This window comes from Periophthalmus magnuspinnatus, chromosome 6, assembly GCF_009829125.3.
Source record: "Periophthalmus magnuspinnatus isolate fPerMag1 chromosome 6, fPerMag1.2.pri, whole genome shotgun sequence".
Lineage (NCBI taxonomy): Eukaryota > Metazoa > Chordata > Actinopteri > Gobiiformes > Gobiidae > Periophthalmus > Periophthalmus magnuspinnatus.
The window spans coordinates 30,171,440-30,197,439 of NC_047131.1; the positions used below are offsets into that span (position 1 = coordinate 30,171,440).

At 40.0% G+C, this 26,000-nt stretch overlaps 1 protein-coding gene across 1 annotated transcript in view; it reads right to left on the bottom strand.

Annotated features, from left to right (window-relative positions):
- b4galnt4a (beta-1,4-N-acetyl-galactosaminyl transferase 4a) overlaps positions 1-26,000 on the bottom strand; it is a 258,847-nt gene that overhangs the window by 58,005 nt on the left and 174,842 nt on the right. Inside the window, exon 8 of the mRNA XM_033967912.2 lies at positions 1,752-1,830. Coding sequence (XP_033823803.1) covers positions 1,752-1,830 — 79 coding nt within the window. The remainder of the gene's footprint in view (positions 1-1,751; positions 1,831-26,000) is intronic.

Consider the following 26,000-nt stretch of genomic DNA (forward strand, 5'->3'; position numbering starts at 1 on the left):
GTCGAGAGAGAAAAAGCCGAGCGTTTAAAAGCCTAGAGGGATCAGGAAGTGTAGCCAAGGTTAAAAAGCTGTGAAATGATTAATGGCTTATAAAAAGGAAGCAACAAACAAAACAAAAACTACGATAGAACAGTTAAGCAGATAAAGACTCGGAACGGAGCGGTGAGTAAGAGTGAAACGCGTGAGGCCGGTAATAGCTGGGGGTCCTCGAGCATGCAGAATTTAAACGTTAACCTTGAGGCTGCTAAATTGACACTTAAGCTTTGAGAAGAAGAGGAGAAAACCCTGCTAGCGTTAGCCGTAGCCGCCGCTCTGCCCGGTTGATGGTCGCGGTGATGGGGATAACCTGGGGCGCGTTAAAAGAATCATTGCATCCACGCACCGCTGCCTTCTTTTTATCGTCCAGCCCCGGTTTGTCCGCCACGTGAGACCTCAACTTGAAACTATGGCTCAAACTCATCTCTTAGCTTCGCCTGAGCTGCACAAAGGACAAAAATGTAAGCTTAAAGACGCGCTATGTAACTTTTTAGACGTTACCGAATTGCCTGGAGAGTTCGGCGTTACGGCATTGACGCTGTCTATGTTGTATCGCTAAAAATCTATTGAAAAACATATATTCATACTGTTTGCAGGTTCGCCTCTGCACAGATCTGACTTGTAACTTCGCAATGGCGGCGTTACCTGCTTGATAGATATGTTTAGTGAAGACGTTTCACTGCTGATCCACGACGCTTCTTCAGTTCTGGTCAGATTACAGCTGGACACTGCCTTATATCTGTCTGAGGGGAGGGGCTAACCACTCTGAAACTGTAAACAGCTGTTGTCTCCAGTTTCAGCCTTAACGACCCTATTCAACCTTAACGACCCTGCTATTGTTCTCATTGTTCTGGGTCTGAGGATGGACTTATAGATGTGGGAGAGGTTATGTCTCAGGCTCCATTCCTGTATAAACAAGGATTCTCTTTCCTCACAAAAATCGCTTCTTTAACTCCTCTCTCAAACCATTTCTTTTCTCTGGCTCAGATCTGAACTTCACTGTCTTTAAAGGAGTGGTTAGTGTCTTTGAGATGGAGATGTACTGCAGACTGGTGTCCTGAGCTGCTCTCACGCTGGTGTTGGTACATCCTCTTATGGAGCATCTGTTTAGTTTCTCCAGTATAACGCTCACTTCACTCTTCACTACACTGAATGGAGTAGACCACATTACTTTGTTTATGTCTCAGAGTTTTGTCTTTCGGATGAACCAGTTTTTGGCTTAAAGTGTTTGTAGGTTTGAAAAAGACAGGAATATCAAACTGTCTGTAAATTCTCTGATGTTTTTCCGACACCAGCTGCGTAAGGAATAGTTACACCTTTTCTTCTGGGTTCAGATTCCCTGTTGTCCTGTTTTTTTAGCTCTTAGATCTACTGAAGGCCCACTTTGGATATCCACAAGCAGAGAGGGCTTTCTCCACGTGTTGCTCCTCCTTCACTTTTCCCTCTGTGTTGTAGAGTACGACTCAGAGTTTGTGCTGCAGTGGATGGTGTGAATCAAACATCAGTGTGTGTGGGCTTCCTGAAGACTTCTACCTGGTCCTTCCCTATTGTTCCTCTGAGCTCTTCGTATTCGTCTGTTTGTGCGATTTATTTTTTCCACTTTTGTTACATAAAAACGACAAACTGTGTATACATTTCTCGTCTAAATGAGTCCTACATCTGTTCACACGTCAATAAAAACACATGAAACCAAAAAAAAAACACAAAACACCTACCCCAACTTCCACATGATCTGACCCCTTGTCGTCCTGCTTGTGGAGGATTTCGAAGTAGTACCGTCTTGAAGAAATCAGGCTGAAGAGAGAGAAAAGCAGAAAAATAACATTAGATTACATATTTGCAGCTATAAAACACTTTATTAGCCCAGAGTGGCTCCGGGCGAGACCCTTAATAAACCCCACTGTAGAGAGCGAAACAACTCGAGCTTCTAAGAAAACATACATCAAATGGCAATCTGTAAGAGTTAAGCGAACCCACATGCAATTTGACGCTGAAGGCTAAGTGGGATAGAGCAGGCAGCCATCCCAGATATCGAAAACGCCCGAGGTGGTAAATAACACACTCCTTCTGATGCAGTGAATAAATCAATTTTTCACATTTTACACCAAGTATTTCTGTGGAAGACGCGGTTAAAACTAGTAAAAAAGGGACCGGTTTGGATTGGCTGGATCGATGCCCTCTACGTTTAATCGACGCAGTGCTGTTAAATGTGGGTAATACACTCGACATCTGGTGATCGGAGAGAGACAAAACAACAAGGCTGGTCTTCACGCGCAATTAAGTCCATGCAAACATAAAAATCATACATGAACAGATGCCTGGTGATGGGAAGCACATGTTTGTGACTAACTCGATTTGGAAGTGAAAATCCTACATGTTTTTAAAGCCAAGGTTACTGTCCGTACTTTTAACGTCTTTTTTTAAATCACGAAATTGCTTCTACGTTTAAACAAGTGTGTGGTTTTATTCATTTATGTGTGCTGTTTTAATCTGTTTATGACGTTGCTGGTTTAATCATTAGGTTTTTACATTTTTTTTGTATTTTTATTCGGACGTTCGAGCTTAGCGACCATCTTAACCAATCGGTGATCACCCGTTAACACTCCTCAACCAATCAGGAGCGTTTGTGTTTGGGACAGTCGCTCCCGCCTTCCTTTCTAACTTTGGACTTTCTCTTTCATTTCATCTTGAATTGTTCATGCGTCCAAGAGAATTTAAGTCCATATTATTATTACTATTATTTGTCGTCCGTATCTCATCAATCCGGCTTTAATTATTTCTGTTTCTTTCGTTCTCATTGCTGTTGCATTCACGGACCGGCAGACATTTCAATTTCACTACGCTGCCGTCCGTGGTGCGTTCACAGACACTTGGAATTTTTTACTTTAGGCGAGAAAGTGCCATGTTCTCCGTGTTAGATCATTATTTCTTTGTATCATTGTAAACAGCGTATCTCCAATATATATTTCCAGTGTTTCTATATATTCTGTATTTGCATGTTTATTATTTCCATATCCTTATTTATTATTATTACACTTGTAGTATTTATTTCTGCCTTTTAGAAACCATGAACCGTGAACATGACTTCAGTAAAGAGCGGGAAAGTGTGAACTGGCGTCACTTTGTTCTGAGGAGACTGTGGACACTGGACTCGTCCTAAATACAGGCCTTTTCTGAGGTCACAGGTTTTGGTTTCTGTCCCAGCACCTCCTTTACATGTACTTTATGTTAAAAAAACAATAATTTATCTGTTGAAAGTAGTGATGTGATGTTCGTGAACGAGTCGGCTCCTTTGAACGGTTCCTTAACGTGAACAGCTGATACCGGATCTCATTTTTTAGACGAACTAGATCTTTTTTTTCCCTCATTTTTAAGCTTTTTCCTTTTATACTGATGCACAGACACAGAGTGAGAGATTTGTACACAAAAAAAACTATGTAGCATCGTTAGTTTTTAAATTATTACTATTGTAGAGCAACGTTTAATTTAGGTCTTGAATAATTCCAAAGGGTAAACACACTCCCACTCTCAGTTTGAACCATTTTAAACACATCTGATCCTTGGTCATTTCTCTCTGTGATTAGTTTGTTGTTAAAATGAGTTCTCACGTTGGCTGTTGTCGCATAAATAAATAAATAAATAAATACAAACAGGGCCAGTCTTTTGAACGGCTCTTTGAAATGAATGGATCCAAAAGATTCAGATCCCATAAAGGAACCGAAAGTCCCATCACTAATTAAAAGTAGTAAAGTTTTGTTTTTAAGCCACATCTTTATTGACCTGCCCTGCCCACTTTCGCCGCAATTTCTTTGTTTAAATCGAATTTGAATTTTGGAAAAGTTTTGCAGCTAAAATCTGATATAAAGCTGGTTCATTTGAGTAAAATTTTAAACGTTCACGTGACCCATAACTCAACACCGCACCGATTCTCTGGAGGATTTAAAACGTCTCCAATCAGAAATTATTTACCGTCAAGATCGTCAGCTCGATGCAAAATAACACAACCCGAACGACAACGACGGAACTTCTGGAATAAGGTGAAGAACATAAACACAAACTTTTTACCATGTTCGTGGAAACATCCTGACTAAAGTTTTTGAGTTCATGTTTTGGTTTTGAGTAAATAAAAATACACAAAACTCATGAGAAAAATTAAGCAACTGGTTCGTATCACTACATTTTACACCACATATGTCAAACTCAAGGCCCCCGGGCTAAATGTGGCCCCCTATGTCATTTTATATGGCCCACAACAAGATAAATTAAAAGGTTTGACTGTCTTAAAATGTCAGTTTATCAGGAGATACAGTTATACAGCCATATTTTACATCTATGGAAATGTATATGTAATATTTGTAACTTGAATAAGAAATAAATACAGAGACGGTTAATGAACAAGTTGAAAAAGTTGGCCCTTTGAGAGTGACCGTTTTGCTGATGTAGCCCTTGATGAAAATGTGTTTGACGGCCCTGTTTTACACAAATTAATAACAATTTTCCCCTGAGTACCGTATTTTCCGGACTATAAATCGCACTTTTTTCATAGTTTGTCCAGGGGTGCGACTTATATGTGAAATTATTAAAATATATAATTACACTAGCACTTTTTTACATTTTAAAAGCTGCACAATGTCACTTTTCAGGTGGAGGTTATTGCTTTGTGTCAGTATTTGGGTGTATTTTTGGTCTTTCCCCTCCGTTCTGTGTTTGAGCCTGGAGTTGGGCGGAGACTCTTGCACCACCTCCGCACACACCTGCTTCTGATCAAACAATCAAGCTGCACCTGTGAGGATAAAATGACTGAGGACTCGACACTCGGGGCCACATCGTCTTGTCAGCGTCCGGTATTTCCACAAGTCGTCCTTCGCGTCATGGTCCAGCTTATTCGTCAGTGCGTCCACGTGGTACTGTCCGCTTGAATCTCGTCTCGTTTTTTGCACTACGCCTTTTGTACTCAGCTGGACTTTCTTGTTCTTTGCCAGATTTTACTCCCTGGACCACCCGTGCACCTCAGCCTCCGCTCCAGCTCGCCTCGTCCTGTCCCAGAACCTCCACCGCCGACCCAGCCCTGCGCCACCTGCTCCGATAACCACCTTTCACATTTTGTATTGTAAATAAACTCTGTTGCACCGTCTCTATCTTTCGTCTCTCTGTTACATTACAACATTTTGCTTGGAATGTTCCACGGTATGGCATTAGGCAAACTGTAATTGTGAAGGAAGAGATTGCAAACGAGGTAGAGAGTTGAAAGAAGTTTATCTGATCACATGAAGGAAGTTACACACAGCAGCACGTGCGATACATTTCAAGGGAGTTTTTCCAGCACTTATTGCCTGAGAAAGGTACTATTTATAGAAGACTGGTGATATTTACATACTGTGTGTACAAGGTCATAAATGGATGTACTGTTAGCTGTTTGCATGAAGCTAGAATACGTCGCTAAAAGATGCTGCAGTCACTGAAAAGACGTATTACAAGACCTCTGTTCAACCTGAAGGTGAAGGGCTGTGTCATGTGACCAAAGCAGCAGGTTCCAGCGTAGACATCTTAAAATAAGTATGTCGCATTCTTACTGAGAGTCAAGATCCCAGTCTGTCCCTTTGTCTCTTGTCTGGAGACTCTAGCACCACCCACTACACACCTGCAGCCCATAAGCGATCAGACCTTCACCTGTGGAGGACAACCAGACCGAAGATCCTACACACGTCGCCGGATCGTCCATGAATCCCCCTTGGTACAGTTCCGCTTGTCTCAGTCTAGTTTTTTGTGTTTGTGATCTCTGTACTCAGCTGGTTATTCTCGTTTTTTCGCTTCTTGGAACAACCCGGCACCTCTGCCTCCGACCCAGCTCTCCATGACCGGTACAAACACCCCAGCCTCTGACCCCGCTACCTACAACCAGCCCGAAGATGTCAACCTACAAACTTGCTCTCCACGACCGGTACGAACACCTCAGCCTCCGTCCCAGCTCTTCTCGACCGGTACAAACACCTCCGCCTCTGTCCTAGCTCTTCTCAACTGGTACGAACGCCCCATCCTCTGACCCCGCTACCTACAACCAGCCCGCAGACGTCAGCCTACGACCCCGCTCTCCACGACCGATACGGACACCTCAGCCTCCGTCCCAGCTCTTCTTGACCGGTACAAACACCTCAGCGTACGACCCCACTTTCTCCACGACCGCCTCCCCCTCCGACCCCGCTCCCTACGACCGGCTCGCACATTTCAGCCTACGACCCCGCTCTCTACTATTCGCTCTGTCAATCTACATTTACATTTCTGTTTTTCTAAATAAACTGTTCAACTTTTTACCCCTTTAATCTGAATCTTTGATCCCCCAGACTTTATGACACTGAGAAACAAGTTCATCTCAACATTTATACAGGTTTCAGGTTCAGGTTCAACACAAGGTTTAAGAGTAAAACAAATAAAACAAAAATGACGCTTTCAACAAACTATCTGCATGAAGACACAAGTAATAAGCCAGATTCACACTCATGTAAAAACACACCTGTAAATAAATAAATGCACGTTTGACACTGTACGTTTAATGCATAATGTGAAATACTCCAGGCAAAGTCATGGCCATAGAGACAATTAAGGGGAAAAATGACATAGTGCAGCTTTAGCCACGTGCCATCAGATAATAATATATTCAAATAACCAAATGACTTATCTGTGCGTTTAAGACTTTAATCCAATAGATTTCTTTTCCATCCAGTTCATAAGTCAATGCATATCCAACTAAATAATTGAGTTGTGTGGGATTAACATATGTGTAACAGTCTATTAAAAATAAATCCCATGAATAAAACACAGCGCTTTATTAATCAAGATGGCCGCCTGCGTGCTCCCCGTTCAGCGATTTATATTCACTTTTATGGTGTTATATGGGGACCGTTTCATATTTGACAAGGCAATATGCTTCAGATCCTCTCAATAAAAATCTGCTTTTATCTCGGATTAAAGCAACACTATGCAGCATTTACCATAAACGGGGGGCGACGGTAGCTCAGTTTGTGGAGTGTTTGTTCGTCGATCCGAAAGTGAGCAGCTCGAATCAAGAAAAACACGATTGGACGTCCACACACAGGGAAATGACGGCGTTTATGTCTCTGATTGTACGACTTTTATTGTTATTTACGTTGGAAATCTCCTCGATGTGGTTCTTTCTCGCTGCGACTCAGAGATATGATGTGTTTTCTACAACGTGAAAACAGTAAATAAACATTAAGAGGATGTTTTTTCAAGTTTGGCAATGCTTTATCTCTTATTTTACAAATTTACATGAGTTGTCGATATGAACGTGTCCCAGTATCTCCCTGTTGTGACGTCTGTATTACGAGACGATCAAAAGCCTGACCAATCGTGACTTCCCACCTGTGGCACCGCCCCTTTAACCTCTTGAGACCCGAGCTCTTGCAGGACTTTATTTGCAAAAACTATTAAGTGCTTGAACACATACATTTTGTGTAAAAAACAAAATGAGAAACAATTGTGCCTCTAGGAACAATGTGTCTCATTTGAGCTGCTGACAGGAGCAGGAAGACGTATGCCTTTAAATAAAAATAAAATGTAATAAAAAAAATAAAAAAAATATATATTAAAATACAATAAAAAAACAAAATAAAATAAAAAAAATTATACAAAAATAAATAAATAAATAATAAAATTAAAATAAATTAAGATTAAAAATAAATAAATATTCTAAACTCTTAGAAATATTCAAAATTGACCATGTTCTTGTTGCTGTTCTTCTAAAAATTTGCACTGTGTACAGATGAGGACGCCACTTGTACGACTCTGAACCTTGAAACTTTGTAAATTTGACTTAAAATTGAGACTGAGAAATTTGATCTTTTGTGTTTAACTCGTGCCCTAGTTTTGTTCTCGCAGAGTCTCCTTTCGTTTGTTTTTGTTTGTAGTTTTATGTTTTTTGTATCATTTATCACAATCCTGGGTCGTGTTACTTCTTTTCGTAGGAACGGTTTGCAACATGTTAAATTTATATTTTTTGTTCTTTTTTTGCACTTGTTCAAGGTGAGTGACATTTCTATATCTACGCGCTCGTACTTATGACTTATACAATTCTACTGCACTGTGCCTGTGCATTTGAAAAAAAACAAAACAGGGACAACCAATGTGTAAATACAGTGGTCCTTCGTTTATCGTGGGGGTCACGTTCTAAAAATAACCCGCAATAAGTGAAATCCGTGAAGTATCAGCTTTATTTTATACAATTATTCTCTGTTTTTTGCTGTAAAACCCCTCACCACACACTTTATACACTTTTCTCACACAGGCATTAACATTTTCTCACATTTCTCTCTCGTTTAAACTCTCTCAAAGTTCAAACCTTCGTAGGCGTCTTTGTCGGTGCAGAACGTTTCATCGACATTGTGGGTTTTGTCGGGGAGAAAACAAATCGCAAACGTACAGCACTTCAGAGTCACACTGAGATCCAACGTTTATGTAAATTTGTCTGAACACATTCTGTACTGGACAGGAGACACGGCACGGAGGAGACTGATGGACAATGGTCTACAGTCCAACAGCCAATCAGGACGCAGGACACATTGCACGTTCAGACGATGGAAAAAATGATGAAAAATTGGACAAAAAAAATCTGCGAAACAGCGAGACCACGAAAGATGAACCGTGATATAGTGAAGGACGACTGTACATTTAATTGTAGTCTTGTCTTTCTGCTGGTTCCAAATAAAAACATTTCGGGGTTGGCTTCGTGATTCCAGCTCCCGCAGATGAATGCTGTTGTTGTGTCCTTGGGCAAGACACTCCACCCACCTCGCAATCCGCGCGTGAACGGGTGAGTGTTTCCTTCGTGTAAAGCGTTTTGAGTGTCTCGAGGTTGAAAAAAGCGCTATACAAAAATCTGACCATTTACCAACCGCAAAGTCGCACAAATATCAAAGAATATTAACCAGTTTTTTAAGGCTTTTTCGTGAGTTTTTATGTGTAACCTTGGCAACGCGCTCACACCGCTCACCCAGACAGCGCGCCTTCACATATTTCTCCAGTCTACGCGTTTTATGATTGAAAGGAAAGGCCAGCGGTCACGTGTCGGCTCTACGAGAAGGCCGCGGCATCATGAAACTGCTTTACCTTCCATATCCCATAAATCAGTGCAGGTGGAGGGAGCGGAGACAGTGCTCTAAGGTCATTCTCTCATGAAACGGCCCCGCGTGAGGCTCTGACCGTCCACTCGTCCTTTAGTAAACGAAATAATAACACCCACGTGACACTGGTTTTTCTCGTGCAAAATTGTGCGTAAATTTATGAATAAAAATCCTGTGTGGTTGAAATACATCACTGGTGGTTTGAAGGTCATCGTGAAATCTTATATTTTCTGTTTTTTTAGGTTAATTATGTCATACTCCCAGACGCAGGGCAAGAGAGTCAGTTTTATGGTAAGTTCACGTGGTATTTTCCATTGAGATATCCGTTAATTACACCCTAGTACTTGCAATACTTCAGCAAAAACACAGATTTTTATAATATTAACGTTAGCTGCCCCTCGTCTGTATTAATATTCCAGAGTGTCGTGATCTGTTCATCTGAAAATTTAGTAATAATGTCACAAAACAACTGCAAAAGAGTCTGTGGAGGAAGGTAATGAAGTAGTAAAGTACTGTGCTTAAGTGGAATTTTTAGGTATCTGTGCTTTGCTTTTTACCTTTACTTCAGTATCTGTACTTTCTGCTCTACTACATTTTCAACTGGACTGAAAAGTAAAAACTGCTTTTTATATGATTTGAGGGATTATTTTTACCATGTTCGTGCCTAAAGTTTTCAAGTTCTAGCTTCAGACAAAAATAAATACACAAAACTCATGGGAAAAATTGCTACTGTTGACCAAAATATGTGTCATTTTTAATCAGTATCACTACATTTTACACAAATTAACAACACTTTTTCCCTGTGTATCTGCGCTTTTACTTAAGTGGTGAGTACTTTTACCCAAGCCTTAAGTCTTCTCTAAAAAGTGTCTTGGACGAGCAGCAAACGTCTTCACTCCTACAACGATTTGTCCAGTTGACAGATTTTACCTTTGGCTTTTATGTATCAGACCTGGACGACTGAGATCACACAGACATCTTTTACTTAAGCAACAAAACCGAGTATTTCATCCACCACTGATAATGTTAGAAATGATAATTGACCAATAATAATTGACGCTCTGAGAATTCCCAACTCTGTCTGTGCAATGGACAAAATAAAACATGACAGAACTTCAAACAGGCTGTATAAACTAAACTATATAAACACCACGCTGTATAAACTCTGACTGTACCTCTGTGTGTGACAGATCACACTTATATTCCAGCTCCATTTGACTCTGATCCTACTCCACCTGCAGACTCAGCGTGAGCGTCGCTACTTCCTGTCCAGCTCTGTCTCTACGAGGTTTTTACTGAGTCGAACTAAAATGAAAACATATTTAAAGATAAGACAGTGGACCATAACTTGAGGGTGTGTGTCTCTGACTAAACAGAGACAATGCTAATGATCACTTTGAGGCATAAAAATATTTTTTTAAAACAACAAAAAACTAAGAATCTACAAACCAGAAAGAATCTACATATAAAAACAATTGATTTGTTTTTATATTAATCAATTTTATTTTTAATAGTTTGAACCACCACCTTAACGTGATGGAGGGTTTTGATCACCTGAACGATCCTGGGCATGTTGTCGGGGGCTTCATGCCCCTGGTCCAGAGGGAGGGGTCAGACTAAGAGCGGTTCAGAAGCCTTCCATGACGAGAGTAAGAACGAGGCCAGTTACGTGGCCCGGATTGGCGTTACCAGGGCCCCACCCTGGAGCCAGGCCTGGGGTGGGTGCTCGGCAGCGAGCGCCTGATGGCCGGGCCTTTCTCCACGGGCCCCGCCCGAGGTCAGCCCAAAGGATCAGTGTGGGGCCCTGGACACACTACCTGCTCAGGAGGAGAGGGTGCTAATTATATATATATATATATATATGCATGTCGAGTCTGTCTTCATCACGTTTTCTTTAATTACCTCACACATGACCAGCGGCTCTGTACCACATTCAAAACTAAAACCTCTCAATAAAACCACACACTGCCAGTCAATCATGTTTACTGCATGCACTGGGGGACTGCTCCACTCGTTCTTCTCCACCTCCTGTCAGTTTGTGAAGTATTAAAGTAAACACAACAGCCCGTCATCCAGCAACGCCAACTTCAACAGCAACGAGACGAGGAGGAGGAGGAGGAGGAGGAGGAGGAGACTGGCAGCGCCGCAGATCCCTGTTTACCTGATACAAGATGGAGGATAAGACAACGCACACAAAGCCATAAGAAATCACACGGATGCTGGAGATAGTACGGCGCTATCGGCAGGAGCAGGGAAAACAAAGGGATGACACAGCGACTGATAAGTAAACACGACGGAGAGGGTGAAGAACTTCCTCCACCGCCCTGTAAGTTTAGGATTGGTTTTCATTTGTTGGGGTTTGGTGCCGTCGTTCCAATTTGCAGCTGGACGCTCTGACGGGGAATGATTTCATTTTTAGACCATGTATTTTTTCGTATTATTTATTGGGTTCTGCCTCCTGGGGGTGTGTTTATTTGAGTCTATTCAGTTTATTTACTTAGTTTATTTACTTGCATAGACTGTATATATATAAATGGACATAGCTAACCTGCTAGCTGCCTCGTTTTGAATAAGAAGTGAGCATTGAGCAATTCACTTTGCGTTGAAAATCTGTGGCCCAGTTGCGACCCAGCTCGTTTAGGGTCAGAGAAGTAACAAAAAACAAGATGGAAAATTGTCTTTTATTCTATTTTAAGCATAAAAATCATGTTAAAGGAAGTATCAGCATGTACTTTTGCCTTTTTTCACACAACTTCCTCTATTTTACACCTCTATCCATCCTTTTTTTTCCTTTGATGCATCAGAAAACCTGCGCTCTGATTGGTCGTCTTCGAGCGACTTAAGCACTTTACCGTAATAACAGTAACATGTTTAAAGAGCCTCATGTCTCTGCTTTGAGACGCCGTTTGAATTTACATGAAGCACGATCGGTTGCGGAGTTACGGTAACGGAAAATCCGCAACCGCGAGTCTATCGGCGACGACAGCATCCGAGTTTTAATGAGGTTATGTCCTTTTTGAAAGTGGAGAAGTTTAGATATTCCAAGAAGAGAATTGTAAACTTATTTTATAGAAAGTGGCAAACATTTATTGACTTTTTTGAAACGGTCTAAGCCAAACTCCCAAATGTCCCTTGTTTTATTTTCATTATTATTATCATTTATATTTTATTTATTTATTATTATTTATTTATAATTCTAATAATATATATTTATTTTTCCTTTTATTTATACCTTTTATTTTATTTTATTATTTATTTTGTGATGCTTTTTGTAACTCAGGACTCACATGCTGCAGAGTTAAAGAACAAGGTTGTAAAAGGGTAAACTATACAAAAGGGATTGAAAATATTGAAACAAATGTTAACGTGCAGGGTTTAAGCAAAAGAGTAACAAAGGCTAAGTTTAACTAAGAAACCAACTTCACAATGACACAACCAAATCTTGACAAACGCAGAGTTAGAAATGATAATCGAGAGTCATTTCCACATGAAGCGACGTGACAAAAGAGACAAATACAAAACTGGCTCTTGGCTCAGGTCTGAACATTTGCCCTGAATCTCCTCAAATATCTGGGACAGCTGCAGGTGAGACACAGGATTGGCCGGGCGGGGAAACAGTCCTCCAATCACAGACGAGGGCGCACAGACAGGATTTCATGGAGAAAAGAGGCCAAATTCAACACATATAGACCTTTCTCTGTATCTGCTGCTGTCAGACTCGTCATTTTGGTCTTAAATGTTCGTATTAACCCTCTCTACATGATCATGGGGTTCATGTTTTATTTATTTTGGTTATTTTAAGGTTGTTTTTTTTTAGTCATTTTGAGGGTTGTGTTTTTTTTTTGTTTTTTTTTTGTATTTTGAATTATTTTTTATGTATTTATTGTTTTTTATTTTAAGTCTTTTTTTGTTATTTTGAGTTTACTTAGATTTTTTTTTTGTTATTTAAATTTTTTTTAGTTTTGTTTTTTTTTTTTTGTCATTTTGAGGTTTTTTTTGTCATGTTGAATTATTTTATTTTATTTATTTATTTGTTAATTTAAGAGTTTTTTTTGTCATTTTGAGTTTTTTATTTATTTATTAATTTTTATTTATTTATTTTTTTTTTTTGAGTTTATTTAGATTTTTTTTTTTTTGTAAAACTGTCCTCTCTCTGTACCTGCTGGTGTCAGACTCATCATTTTGGTCTTAAATGTTCGTATTAACCCTCTACATGATCCTGGGGTTTTTATTTTGATATTGTGTCCGTAACCCAAGATATTAACATTAATAACAGACAAATCAGGCGTTTCTTTCTTTTTCCAAGGTCGTTAGGGTTAGGGTTAGATTGTATTAAGGTTTTTTTGGTAGAATTTCTGTTGCCAAAGGGACCCAAAAGATGCTACAGTCATCCCTCACTATATCACAATTTTTCATGCTTTTTTACAGCGTCTGAACGTGCATTGTGTCCTGCGTCCTGATTGGCTGTTGGACTGTAGACCATTGTGTCCTGCGTCCTGATTGGCTGTTGGACTGTAGACCATTGTCCATCAGTCTCCTCCGTGCCGTGTCTCCTGTCCAGTAAAGAATGTGCTCAGACAAATTCACATAAACGTTGGATCTCAGTGTGACTCTGAAGTGCTGTACGTTTGCGATTTGTTTTCTCCCCGACAAAACCCACAATGTCGATGAAACGTTCTGCACCGACAAAGACGCCTACGAAGGTTTGAACTTTGAGAGAGTTTAAACGAGAGAGAAATGTGAGAAAATGTTAACGCCTGTGTGAGAAAAGTGTATAAAGTGTGTGGTGAGGGGTTTTACAGACAAAAACATAGAGAATAATTGCAAAAATAAAGCTGACTACTGCGGATTTCACCTTTTTTTTTTTTACATAAACGAGGGACGACAGCACAGGTTTTTTGGCAGAATTTCCGTTGCTAAAGGGATCCAAAAATTCCCAGTGTAAATATATTTTTTAGACAATGTAAAGCGGCTGTAATAATTTTGTTTCACCCCTTTCAAAAAAAAAAAAAAGTATTTGATTCAGTTTGTAATGTGCAGCTCATTGTCGCATTTACTTTATCACTGAGTTACAGCGCCCTGCAGGATGTTTGCAGTTGTCTGGGATAATTATTTCCATATCTGTGCATGATTTCCTTTGTGCCACTTCTGAAAAGACTTGAGTAATCGCCGGGGATATGAGATGCATTAATCATTACTGGGCTAAATAAAGACGAGGTGATGAATGGAAGAAATGAAAAGGCCTTTAGAAGGTGGGAAAAGTCTATTCTTTGCAATGATTTGTGTTTAACTGCACAAGCCGGACGCACAAAGGGACCCACTTCTGTCGCGGAGAATGCGCGTGGGCGTGCACCGCGTGGCCACGACGGGCTGATGGATGACAAGACAAGGCTCTGGTCCGAAGAAAGGAAGGAATGAAAGACGAGGGAGGTGTTTGAAGAGGCGTGCGGGGAGGCAAATGAGAAGCACAAACAGTAAGGGAATTACCAACAGAAAAATACATTATAGTGAAGTTTGCGGCGTGCCTGAGGACGCAAACACATAAAAAGCACATTGAGGGGCAAATGAGAGATGGAAGAGGAGTGAAAAGCTATTAGGATGAGGTGCAGACGATGAGTACAGAGCCAAAAACAAAAGTCTAATTGCCTGACTAATTGGCGTCTTTGTTCTGCGTTTCCCTTCGTGGAGATAGAGGCAGACAAAAGGAGCACGTCCAGACCGGATAACGCCACATCGAGCTCACTCAAAGCTCAAAGTCGCACGGATGTGAAGGATGAAATATTTATTTGGGACATGGAGGCATTTTTTTTCTCTTTCCCCACTAAAAGAAAAAAGTGTGCGCTGAAAAATTTGGAGTAAAACAGTTGGAGAAGATTTAAGAATAGCACAAAAATAGTTAGTCCTTGAGGAGAATGTGGCGAACTGTGCAGCAAAGGACAGAAGAAAGAAATGAAATGATAAATGGATTATTAAGCGTTTAAATAATCATAATTCAAATGTAGAAACTGAATATTGATAACGTCTCAGTAGAACATTTTTATATGTAGTTTTAAGTCCAGTTCAGTCCAAGTTTGGGGTTGTTTTTTCATTTGCAGGAGTTGGTTTATTATAGTTGCTCCAATTTGCAGCTGGAGACTTGTGTTTTCACTTTTAAAACTTGTATTTTTTTGTATTTTTTGTTGTGTTCTGCCTCTTAGGGATGTTACTGTTCACTGTCTATTGAGTTTATTCGCTTAGATGAGACAGAAAGAGACAGAAATATGAAAAGATAATAAATTACTTATGAAATTTTGAGTACACAGTGTCCATAAAGTACAAGTGCCGATTTAAAAACATTATTACGAAGGCAGTTGTTTTGTTGGACTCAGTGGTTTCCGAAGTTTGTATCTCATTTATTTCACCTCTATATGAGCTGCATTAGTCGCACGAAGCATCAAGACAAGACGGGACTGGATTTCTTGTCATGTTTCACTGTCGCAGAGCCTCATCTATGGTTCAAACACATTTCATTTGTTTAATTTCATTTATTTATTCATTTTGAGCACGTGTATCAGGTTCACTTAATGCGCATTTCACAAATTTGTTCGTATTTCAGCTCTAAAAGGAGTGGGAAGAAGAAAACGTATTAAATCACAACCCGATCTTCCATTAAGTCATAAATTAAAGACTTTGTTTAAGCTTCATATTCAGCTGCAAAAAGTATTATTACATATATACATACACCCCATAGTCCCCCCAGCGTGAAGACCCCGGACACGCTGGCCTGGGAACGCCTTGGGGTCCCACGTGTCTGGGGTGAGGGAAGTCTGGGAGTTCTTGATTCGACTGTTGCCCCCACGACCCGACCCCGGATAAGAGGAAGAAAATAGATGGATGGATAAACAAACACACAAACATACACACAGACTTTAGATGTGCAGTGTCACTATAGTTAAAACAGACCAACGACGATAAGAACAAGAAAGCAGCAACGGTAAGAAACAATAAACATAAAGTAGAACCAACACTGACAGAGAAAGTGCAGCGTGACTTTATATTTAAACTGGCCTCTCTGTATGTCTTTATGTAAAAACTTCCATCCATCTTCTTCCCATTATCTGGAACCGGGTCAGGGGGCATCAGTCTAAGCAGGGACTCCCAGACTTCCCTCACCCCAGACACGTCCTCCAGCTCCTCCGGTGGGACCCCAAGGTGTTCCCAGGCCAGAGAGACATAGTCCCTCCAGCGTGTCCTGGGTCTTCCCCGGGGCCTCCTCCCGGTGGGACATGCCCAGAACGACTCTCCAGGGAGGAGTCCAGCAGGCCTCCTGAGCAGATGCCCGAGCCACCTCAGCTGCTCCTCTCGACGTAGAGGAGCAGCGACTCTACTCCGAGCTCCTCCCGTAAAAACTTAACTTTATGAATACTTTGGCATTGCTTTTGTTTTAAATCCAGAGCATTCCACAGTTTTACTCCACACAGTCACACAAAAACTTTGGTTCAATCACATTGTTATGGTCCTGGGCCTTAAGTTCGTTTTGTTGTTTGTATTTATGTATTTTGTTAACTGTGTGTTCTCCCCAAGTCTCCTCTTCCCTTTAAACATGGCTGCTGGATGCCTGGGCTGTGATTGGACGACCGTTTTCAGCCTCGCCCACCTCCAGCCGCCTCCCTCCCCATTTAAGGAGCTTGGGGTCTCCTGCTCGTGGCTGCTGACCTGGAGGGGCCAGTCTGCCTTTGTTTGTGTATCTCGTCAGTTCAGTCAGTACCAGGGGCAGTGGCTTTTGTTCAAGAGACACTTTGATCGTCAGTTCTGACTCTGTTTGTTCATGCGCAAGATTTTGTTATTGAAAAATGTGTGTTTAGTTACTTTACTTATGTTTTATTTGGTTTAATTCTTTGTAAAGTACTTTTGTTTATGTATGTTTAGTTCCCTTTTGTTTAGTTCACCCCTACACACCTGTTAATTAAGTTACTTACTTTACCATTTTACCGTCTTGATTTCTTTTCTGTTACCTCCCTTCCCCACACGAGCTGCGTCGTAAACACACATCTGTATCTTTTGCTTTAGTTCAGTAATGTCCCGTATCTTTGCTTGATTCACAATATCTTTAACACAGCCCAAAAGAAACAAATCCAGAGGTGTGATTTCTGGTCCATCCCTTCCAATCCAACAATCTGGAAATGTTTGATTAAGAAACTCACAAACGTGCAGCGTTCCAATGTGATTAAAAACTTTCTCCAACAGAACAAATCTAATTCATGCATCTTATCACTTGCCTTTATAAATACATTTTCAAATTGTAAAGACTTTATGGACACACTGTATATTTTCCCGACTAAAAGAGAAATTCTCCCATGAAGCACCTTGAATAAAACAATGGAGGACGACTTAAGAACAGCACAAAAATAGTCAGTCCTTGAGGAAAATGTGACAAAACTGTGAATCCAAGGACAGAAGAAAAGAACGAAGTGATAAATGGTAAAATAATCATAATTCAAACTGAGAAAGTCCCTCAGTACGACATTTTTATATGCAGCCTGAAGTCCAGTCCAATACCACCAAATAAAAACGACTGTACTTGAATAAACGCACAGAGGAAAAGTTTAATGCCACACTGCAACATTCACGACAGAGCAATAAGCAATAATCATCTCCATGGAGACAAGGACGTGACATAAAATGCTAATTACCAACTTGAATAAATGACAGAGAAGTAATTACATGCTGCCTCTGGCCACTAATAATACAAACACAAATACAAATACAACACCCACAAACTATTAATCTAACCTGAATCACATTTAGAAACTTTCTCTGACGCGACAAATCAGGGAAAATAAATTAAAAGGTCCAATATTACACAAAATTGACTTATAACACTGTTAACTCCTCAAAAACAGACCTGGAGTTGTGTTTCGTTTCATTCAGACATGTTTAATTAACACTTTATTATTACTGTCTACATCTCCAAACCTCAAAACGCTGTGTTCCACCTTGTGATGTCATCAAGTGGTAGTTTTCAAGTAAATTTTCACCTTCTGTTCAGTAGAGATTGGCAATTCTAGAGCAGAAATGATCCAAATGATTCTAGTAGTGAAGGTGTGTGGAGTTTAAAAACACAGCGGAGCACTTCCTGTATCACCACATGATGACATCACAAGGTGGAACAGACTGTTTTCCGTTTGAGAGAAGAACTATAACGCTGTTACCTCCTCAAAAACAAACCTGGAGTTGTGTTTTGTTTCATTCACACATGTTTGAGTAACACTTTATTATTAGTCTGTAACATCTCTAAAGCTCAAAACGCTCTGTTCCACCTTGTGATGTCATGAAGTGGTAGTTTTCAAGTTAACAGCTCATTTTACCTTTCGTTTAGTAAAGATTAGCAATTCTAGAGCAGAAATCATCCAATTGATTCTAGAAATGAAGGCGTATAGAGTTTAAAAACACAGTGGGGCATTTCCTGTATGACCACACGATGACATCACAAGGTGGAACAGAGCGTTTTCAGTCGGAGAGAATCACTCCGCCTAAATCTACAGGTGTGTTTGTGTTTGCGTGAATGAAACAAAACAAAAAAACACAACTCCAGGTCTGTTTGCGACGAGGAAACGCGAGAACACAGATCAGAAAACGGCGTAACACGGGAACTTTAAACTCTTCTATTGAAATCTGAGAACGGCGTCTCATATTCGCGACTGTTTCCTATCGACGTCCACGGCAATTTCCTTCTCGTGCGTTTGAAGTGTCTCTTCTCGGATTCTCATTAATGCTATCAGAGCGTCTCTCTTTCGCCCGTGTCTAATACCCACAGGTTGCGTTGATATGAAAAGCCGTCTCTCCGCGGCGAGGGCTCTCTTCTCGAGCACGTTAATGACACCAGTGTTTGCAGCTGCCCCGAGGAGACTCAAACTTCACTCTCCTCCCCGTCGCGACCCTCCCCTCTTCACCCCATCGCTCATCGCTTTTTTCTAATCTATCAGAGATCCATCACGCCGCTCTCCCCCGCAGCCTCCATAAATCCCCCTCCCGTCACCGCGCTCGCCTTGAATTTGTCCCCCGTGCTCCTCGTCATCTTCTCCATCCTTTTTCCTTGTTTGTAAAGCACAACCGCAGTGTCTTTTGTGGGTTCACTCGGGTGTGATTGGCTTTCAATATTTCATTTTACGACTTATTAAAAATGAGCGTTGTTTTCACGCCGCAGTGTGACTCTGAAGTGCTGTACGTTTGCGATTTGTTTTCTCCCCCGACAAAACCCACAATGTCGATGAAACGTTCTGCACCGACAAAGACGCCTACGAAGGTTTGAACTTTGAGAGAGTTTAAACGAGAGAGAAATGTGAGAAAATGTTAACGCCTGTGTGAGAAAAGTGTATAAAGTGTGTGGTTAAAATGTTTACAGTGGTCCCTCGTTTGTCGCGGGGGGTCTAAAAAAACATTCTAAAAATAATCCACAACTGGCGAAATCCGTGAAGTATCAGCTTTATTTTTTACAATTATTCTCTATGTTTTTGTCTGTCAAACCCCTCACCACACACTTTATACACTTTTCTCACACAGGCGTTAACATTTTCTCACATTTCTCTCTCGTTTAAACTCTCTCAAAGTTCAAACCTTCGTAGGCGTCTTTGTCGGTGCAGAACGTTTCATCGACATTATGGGTTTTGTCGGGGAGAAAACAAATTGCAAACGTACAGCACTTCAGAGTCACACTGCGATCCAACGTTTATGTAAATTTGTCTGAACACATTCTGTACTGGACAGGAGACACGGCACGGAGGAGACTGATGGACAATGGTCTACAGTCCAACAGCCAATCAGGACGCACAACACAATGCATGTTCATACACTGTAAAAATGCGTGCAGAATTTCCCTGCAGTGAGGCCGCAAAAGGTGAACCGCGCTATAGCGAGGGACAACTGTATAGAAAAATGTTTATATTTTTATTTCTCAAAAGTACATGCTCATACTTCCTTTAACATGATTTTATAGCTAAAAAAAGAAGAAAAAAGGGCGAGCTATAATGGTCTATAATGTGCTGGATCCTTAAAGGGTTAATATTACAATGTGCAAATTATAACAAACCTAATGATCCACAGGTGTCAAAGATTATAGCTGTAGAGCAGACACAAGCACAATGTCTTTTTTTACGAAACTCTAAATGCACAGTTAGTGGGTTACTGGGCAAAAAGAATAAATAAATAAATAAATAAATAATGAATTCAATGATTGTCGCTCTAAACTGTTGTTAATGTGTTTTGCTGTTTCCATTGCTTTTTTATACAGTGTCCATGGGTGTCCTCAAAGGCAGCATCAAATAAAATAAAATGAATTATTATTATTGGACATAATCTAATATTTTAGGCACAAAAGAAGCACAGTGACAGTTCTGCTGCTGCTTAGTGTCCATCATCCATCACATCTGGAGCTCCCTGTCCAAACACAAAGACTCAACATCTTTAAAAAAAAAAACCTTGAAAACTCACCTGTTCAACCCTGCCTTCAAATAAATGGAGCGCTCTTCCATTTTCAAGGCACTCAAAGCGTTTTACTCCAAGGAACCACTCACACACACATTCATACACCAGTGTAACAGACACTGGGGGCGAGGGGGGTTAAGTGTCTTGCCCAAGGACAGAACGACAGTATTCATCTGTGGGTGGACATTGCTTTACAAACTGAGTTACTGTCAAGCTACTGCATCTTGTTTGTTATTATTATTATTTTTATTATTATTATTATTATTATTATTATTATTATTATTACTACCATTATTATTATATTTTTATTTTTTTTATTTTATTTTTTAGCATTAGCATGGTCATACTAAAAATTCAAGAAAAATATATATAACCCTACATCTGTAAGGCATGATTTTATTATTATTATTATTATTATTATTACCATTATTATTATTATTATATTTTTTATCCTTATTGCGTGTTAATTTTTTATTTCTTTTTATTTTATTTATTTTTTATCATTAGCATGGTTATATTAAAAAGACAGAGAAATTTGTATTACCATTATTATTTTTTAATATATAACCCTACGTCTCTAAGGCTTGATTTTGTACTATTATTATTATTATTATTATTATTATTATTACCATTATTATTATATTTTTTAATCCTTATTGCGTGTTTATTTTTTATTTGTTTTATTTTATTTTTTAGCATTAGCATGGTCATACTAAAAATTCAAGAAAAATATATATAACCCTACATCTGTAAGGCATGATTTTATTATTATTATTATTATTATTATTATTACCATTATTATTATTATTATATTTTTTTATCCTTATTGCGTGTTAATTTTTTATTTCTTTTTATTTTATTTTTTTTTTATCATTAGCATGGTTATATTAAAAAGACAGAGAAATTTGTATTACCATTATTATTTTTTAATATATAACCCTACGTCTCTAAGGCTTGATTTTGTACTATTATTATTATTATTATTATTACCATTATTATTATATTTTTTAATCCTTATTGCGTGTTTATTTTTTATTTGTTTTATTTTATTTTTTAGCATTAGCATGGTTATATAAAAAAGACAAGAAAAAGAGAAGTTTGTATTATTATTATTTTTTTTTATATAACCCTGCATCTGTAAGGCATGATTTTGTATTATTATTATTATTATTATTATTATTATTATTATTATTATTATTATTAAATTAAATACCTCATAAATCATGTATTCAACACAATAGCAAAAACCCAAACACATTTATTCTGTCAGCTGGACTTTAGTCACACCTGGACGACTCAGGTATTACACAGATGTCAACACAACAACATCACCGCCTAAAGCGACAGTCGCGCATCAACATCGCATTTATTATATATAAAAAAAAAATCCTTAAGACACGTCACACGGCACATCGCACAGAGAGGTCACCGCAGACGCCTCTATTCTCCACACGAGGAGAATTCATATGTTATTAATCTGATGATATTTAATACATCACGGCTCGTAACCTGTCAAATCTATAATACATGGACACCCGGGCTGCGGCGTGTAATCCCGCTCATTCCTCACAGTGTACGACCTGCCGTCTCCATCATCCGTGGCGGCCGGGTCGAGCCACAGTTCACTCGTATTTGTGCGTTTCTGCCAATCAAATGCCCGCTGCTTTTTAAACGGGGGGCCGGCGCGGCGTGGGAAGACCTCACACGCCGCTACACGTACAGGAAACGTGAATTAGCGTCTCAGCGGGCCAACGCGAGTCACAGGAACAGATGGCGTCGTCGAGGCCTGAGGGACAGAGGAGCCATTGCGGGATTTTTTAGCTTTATTCTAATGCAGCCGCGACGGTGTAACAGCCAATTAACTCCGAGCAGAGCGAGGTGAGCGTTTCAGTATTTACCACAGCTACAGCTACGGCTAAGATCATTTAAAGACTTTATTAGCGTTTGCCGTAAACTTACAAATGCTCGCACAACGTAAAATTAAGCATGGCGGATTATCATTCATTTTCCAGGGAGTTGGGTGTTTAGCAGATTACACAAAATGCACACAAATGTCCAGGTCTGATCCATAATAAAAGACAAAAGTAAAATCGGAAACTGGATGAAAAGTTGTACGAGTGAAGCAAGTTTGTGTCCACATTTTGACAGATTTTAGTTTTGGCTTTTGCTAGTGAGATTCATTGATTGGTGAAAGGTTTTAGATTAAAATTCATATGTTTTCTAAGTTAAAAACACATGGAGTTGGAACAAGTTGGAGTCTCCTCGTCTCATCTCGGAAACACGAACTCCTGAAGGTCACGATAAATGTCTCTCGTGAGCTTTAAGACGTGTTAAAATGCTGTTTCTTCCTCAAAAACACACCTGGAGTTGTGTTTTGTTTCATTCACACATGTCTGAGTAACACTTGATTAGTCTGTCTAAGCTCAAAATGCTCTGTTCCACCTTGTGATGTCATAAAGTGATAGTTTCCAGCCACCTTTTTTTTACCTTTAGTTCAGAAGAGATTGTAAATTCCAGGTTTGAAATCATCCAAATGATTCTAGAAATGAAGGTGTGTGGAGTTTAAAAACACTGTGGAGCACTTCCTGTATCACCACATGATGACATCACAAGGTGGAACAGAGTTTTGAAAGAAGAACTCAGCCTAAATATGCAGGATTTGTGAGTTAAACATGTGCGAATGAAACAAAACACAACTCCAGGTCTGTGTTTGATGAGGAAACATCACGACATAGATCAGAAAATATCACAACACGGCCCCTTTAATGTGTTAGATAATATGCACTTCTTCTTATGTTATATGCGATTTTCCCCAAACGTTCTGCCTTATTATTTATACGGCAAACACAACTCAACACGCACTGGGCTGCACACAAAAAGCACGCAGAAGTTGGAGGATGAAAGTGAAGAGTCAGCTCCTCAGTATTCTTATGATGTCATAGCCACGAGTACTTATACTTCCACTTGAAACGCTCGAGCCTCCAGTGCAGCTAATAGCCGCAGCGCTTAAGTGATTCAATTATAGATACTGAGAGATCCCATAGTAAAATAACTGGCTCTTCTCCAACACATTTTTCTTTATTGTTGCTGGGAGAGTCCTAGTTAACTCTCTCTGAACAACTATAATCAGACTCTGGGAGGCAAAACATCAGGATCGGTTTAGACAAATAGAATAAGCGAGGGAATAAGCACCTCGCCCACGTGTCCACGAGGACGGGGCCCGAATGCCATTTGCAGCAATTTGCAAAGAGCAGCCCGTTCCTTTAAATGCCAGCAGCAGCGTCTCACTGCGGTGGGACCATCTTGTGACCTTTCCCCTAACCCTCCTCTAGCCAAAAGGTCAGAGGTCACTGCAAGTTTTTTAGGACCATCTTGTGACCCTTCTCCTAATCCTCTTCTGGCAAAAGGTCAGAGGTCATTGTAAGTTTTTTACAACCATCTTGTGACCCTTCTCCTAATCCTCCTCTCGCAAAAGGTCAGAGGTCACTAAGTTTTTTAGGACCATCTTGTGACCCTTCTCCTAATCCTCCCCTGGCAAAAGGTCAGAGGTCACTAAGTTTTTAGGACCATCTCGTGACCCTTCTCCTAATCCTCCTCTGGCAAAAGGTCAGAGGTCACAAAGTTTTTTAGGACCATCTTGTGACCCTTCTCCTAATCCTCCCCTGGCAAAAGGTCAGAGGTCACTAAGTTTTTAGGACCATCTCGTGACCCTTCTCCTAATCCTCCTCTCGCAAAAGGTCAGAGGTCACTGTAAGTTTTATCATTAGATGTGGACGTCAACATGTTTAAAGCTGCTCATCTCCGTCTCACTTGTGAATGGTGCAGTCGATCTAGACCAGACATGCCCAAACTGTGGCCCAGGGGCAAAACGCGGCCCTCAGACCAATTTTTCTCGGCCCTTAAGTTTCCAGGTGAATGGCCCATATTACTTTAAATGGTACTTTTTACTGTACATTTCTGAAAATCTATTTTATCAAGCCCATATCAAATATTCAATGTGTCGCACTGAGGATGTAGCATGAATAAAAGTCTAGCGGTTCAGTCTACGTTGTAATAATAACGCAGATTTGAAGTATTCACTGTATTCGCGATCAGTTTATGTCCCTCAATCGTCCCTCCGCTTTGACTGTGTTTTTATCTGTGGCCCTTAATGAGAAAAGTTTGGACACCCCTGATCTAGACTCACTTTAAACGTATTTACTTAAGCCTAACCTCGTTCCGCTGTGAAACAAACCGCCTCATTTCAAGCCCGTATCTTCGAACACATTTTAATCTTTAGATCGTGTCAATCGTGCTAATCTGAGTTTGACAAATGGCTGACGTCAAAGATAGTGTCAGAGTGACTAAATACTCCTCAAACTGTTGGCAAACGTCTAAACGCTGTCAGTCCGCGCTCTGAGGCTCCTCTCGAGGTGTCACCCAATAAAGAGAAAGTTGACACACTTATCGAGGGTTTTTATCTCAACGCGTCACTGTCACTCAGGTTGTTGTGACAGCACCAGACCGCAGTGCCACAGTAATCAACTCATAGATCTGAGCCGGGGCTGCAGACGGAGGGACACGGGCGCTGAACTTACGCCGCTGCTTCAAGCGATAAGCAAAAAGTTGTTTGTAATAAAGCGCGCAGGAGTCCCGCCGCTGAAGTCGTCTCAGGGTTTCTGTGACAAGAGCGAGAAGTTATTCAGAAAACAAGAGAGTGCTACTTTCAATAAATAAGACATCCCACTTTAGGGACAATGCGAGCTGCTGTGATAGTTAGATTTCACCGACATTCTGCTGCGTTACATAATTTATTCTCCTACAAACAAAAATATCTCCTTATATCTTCAGGTTGCTATGAGACTAGAACCAAACTTTGAGTCCAAACAAATGCCGTCGGACATTGATCTGATACTGTATTAAAGTGAAACACTGGTCAGTCTTAAGATTTAGCCGCGTCTTTAAGTAGAATTATATATTTAATAACAAATCCTCACTGTATTCAGCTAAACTCTTCGCTTAAATAATTCATGTCCATGTGATTTAAGGTGAAATGGAGAGTTTTCTGTGCAGACTTTACCTCACAGATCAAAACAACAGTTCCTTCAGGCAACGTTCAAAAACGCATAACCGTGAAACTGCAGTATTTGTGTCTTTATAAAAGTTGTGTTATACCAGAAACAGAATATATATGTAACTGGTTCATATATATCTGTATAATTACACAAAATGGTGCTTTTGTGTTGGTCCTCCAGACACTTCTTCTGTGTTTTTGTTTCTTCTTCGTGTGATTTTCGCGTTGCCGCTGGTGTAAATCTAGTTTGCAAATCAAGTTTTGAGAAAAGGTCAGTCATCTGTTATTATTTTTGCCTTTATTTACATCTT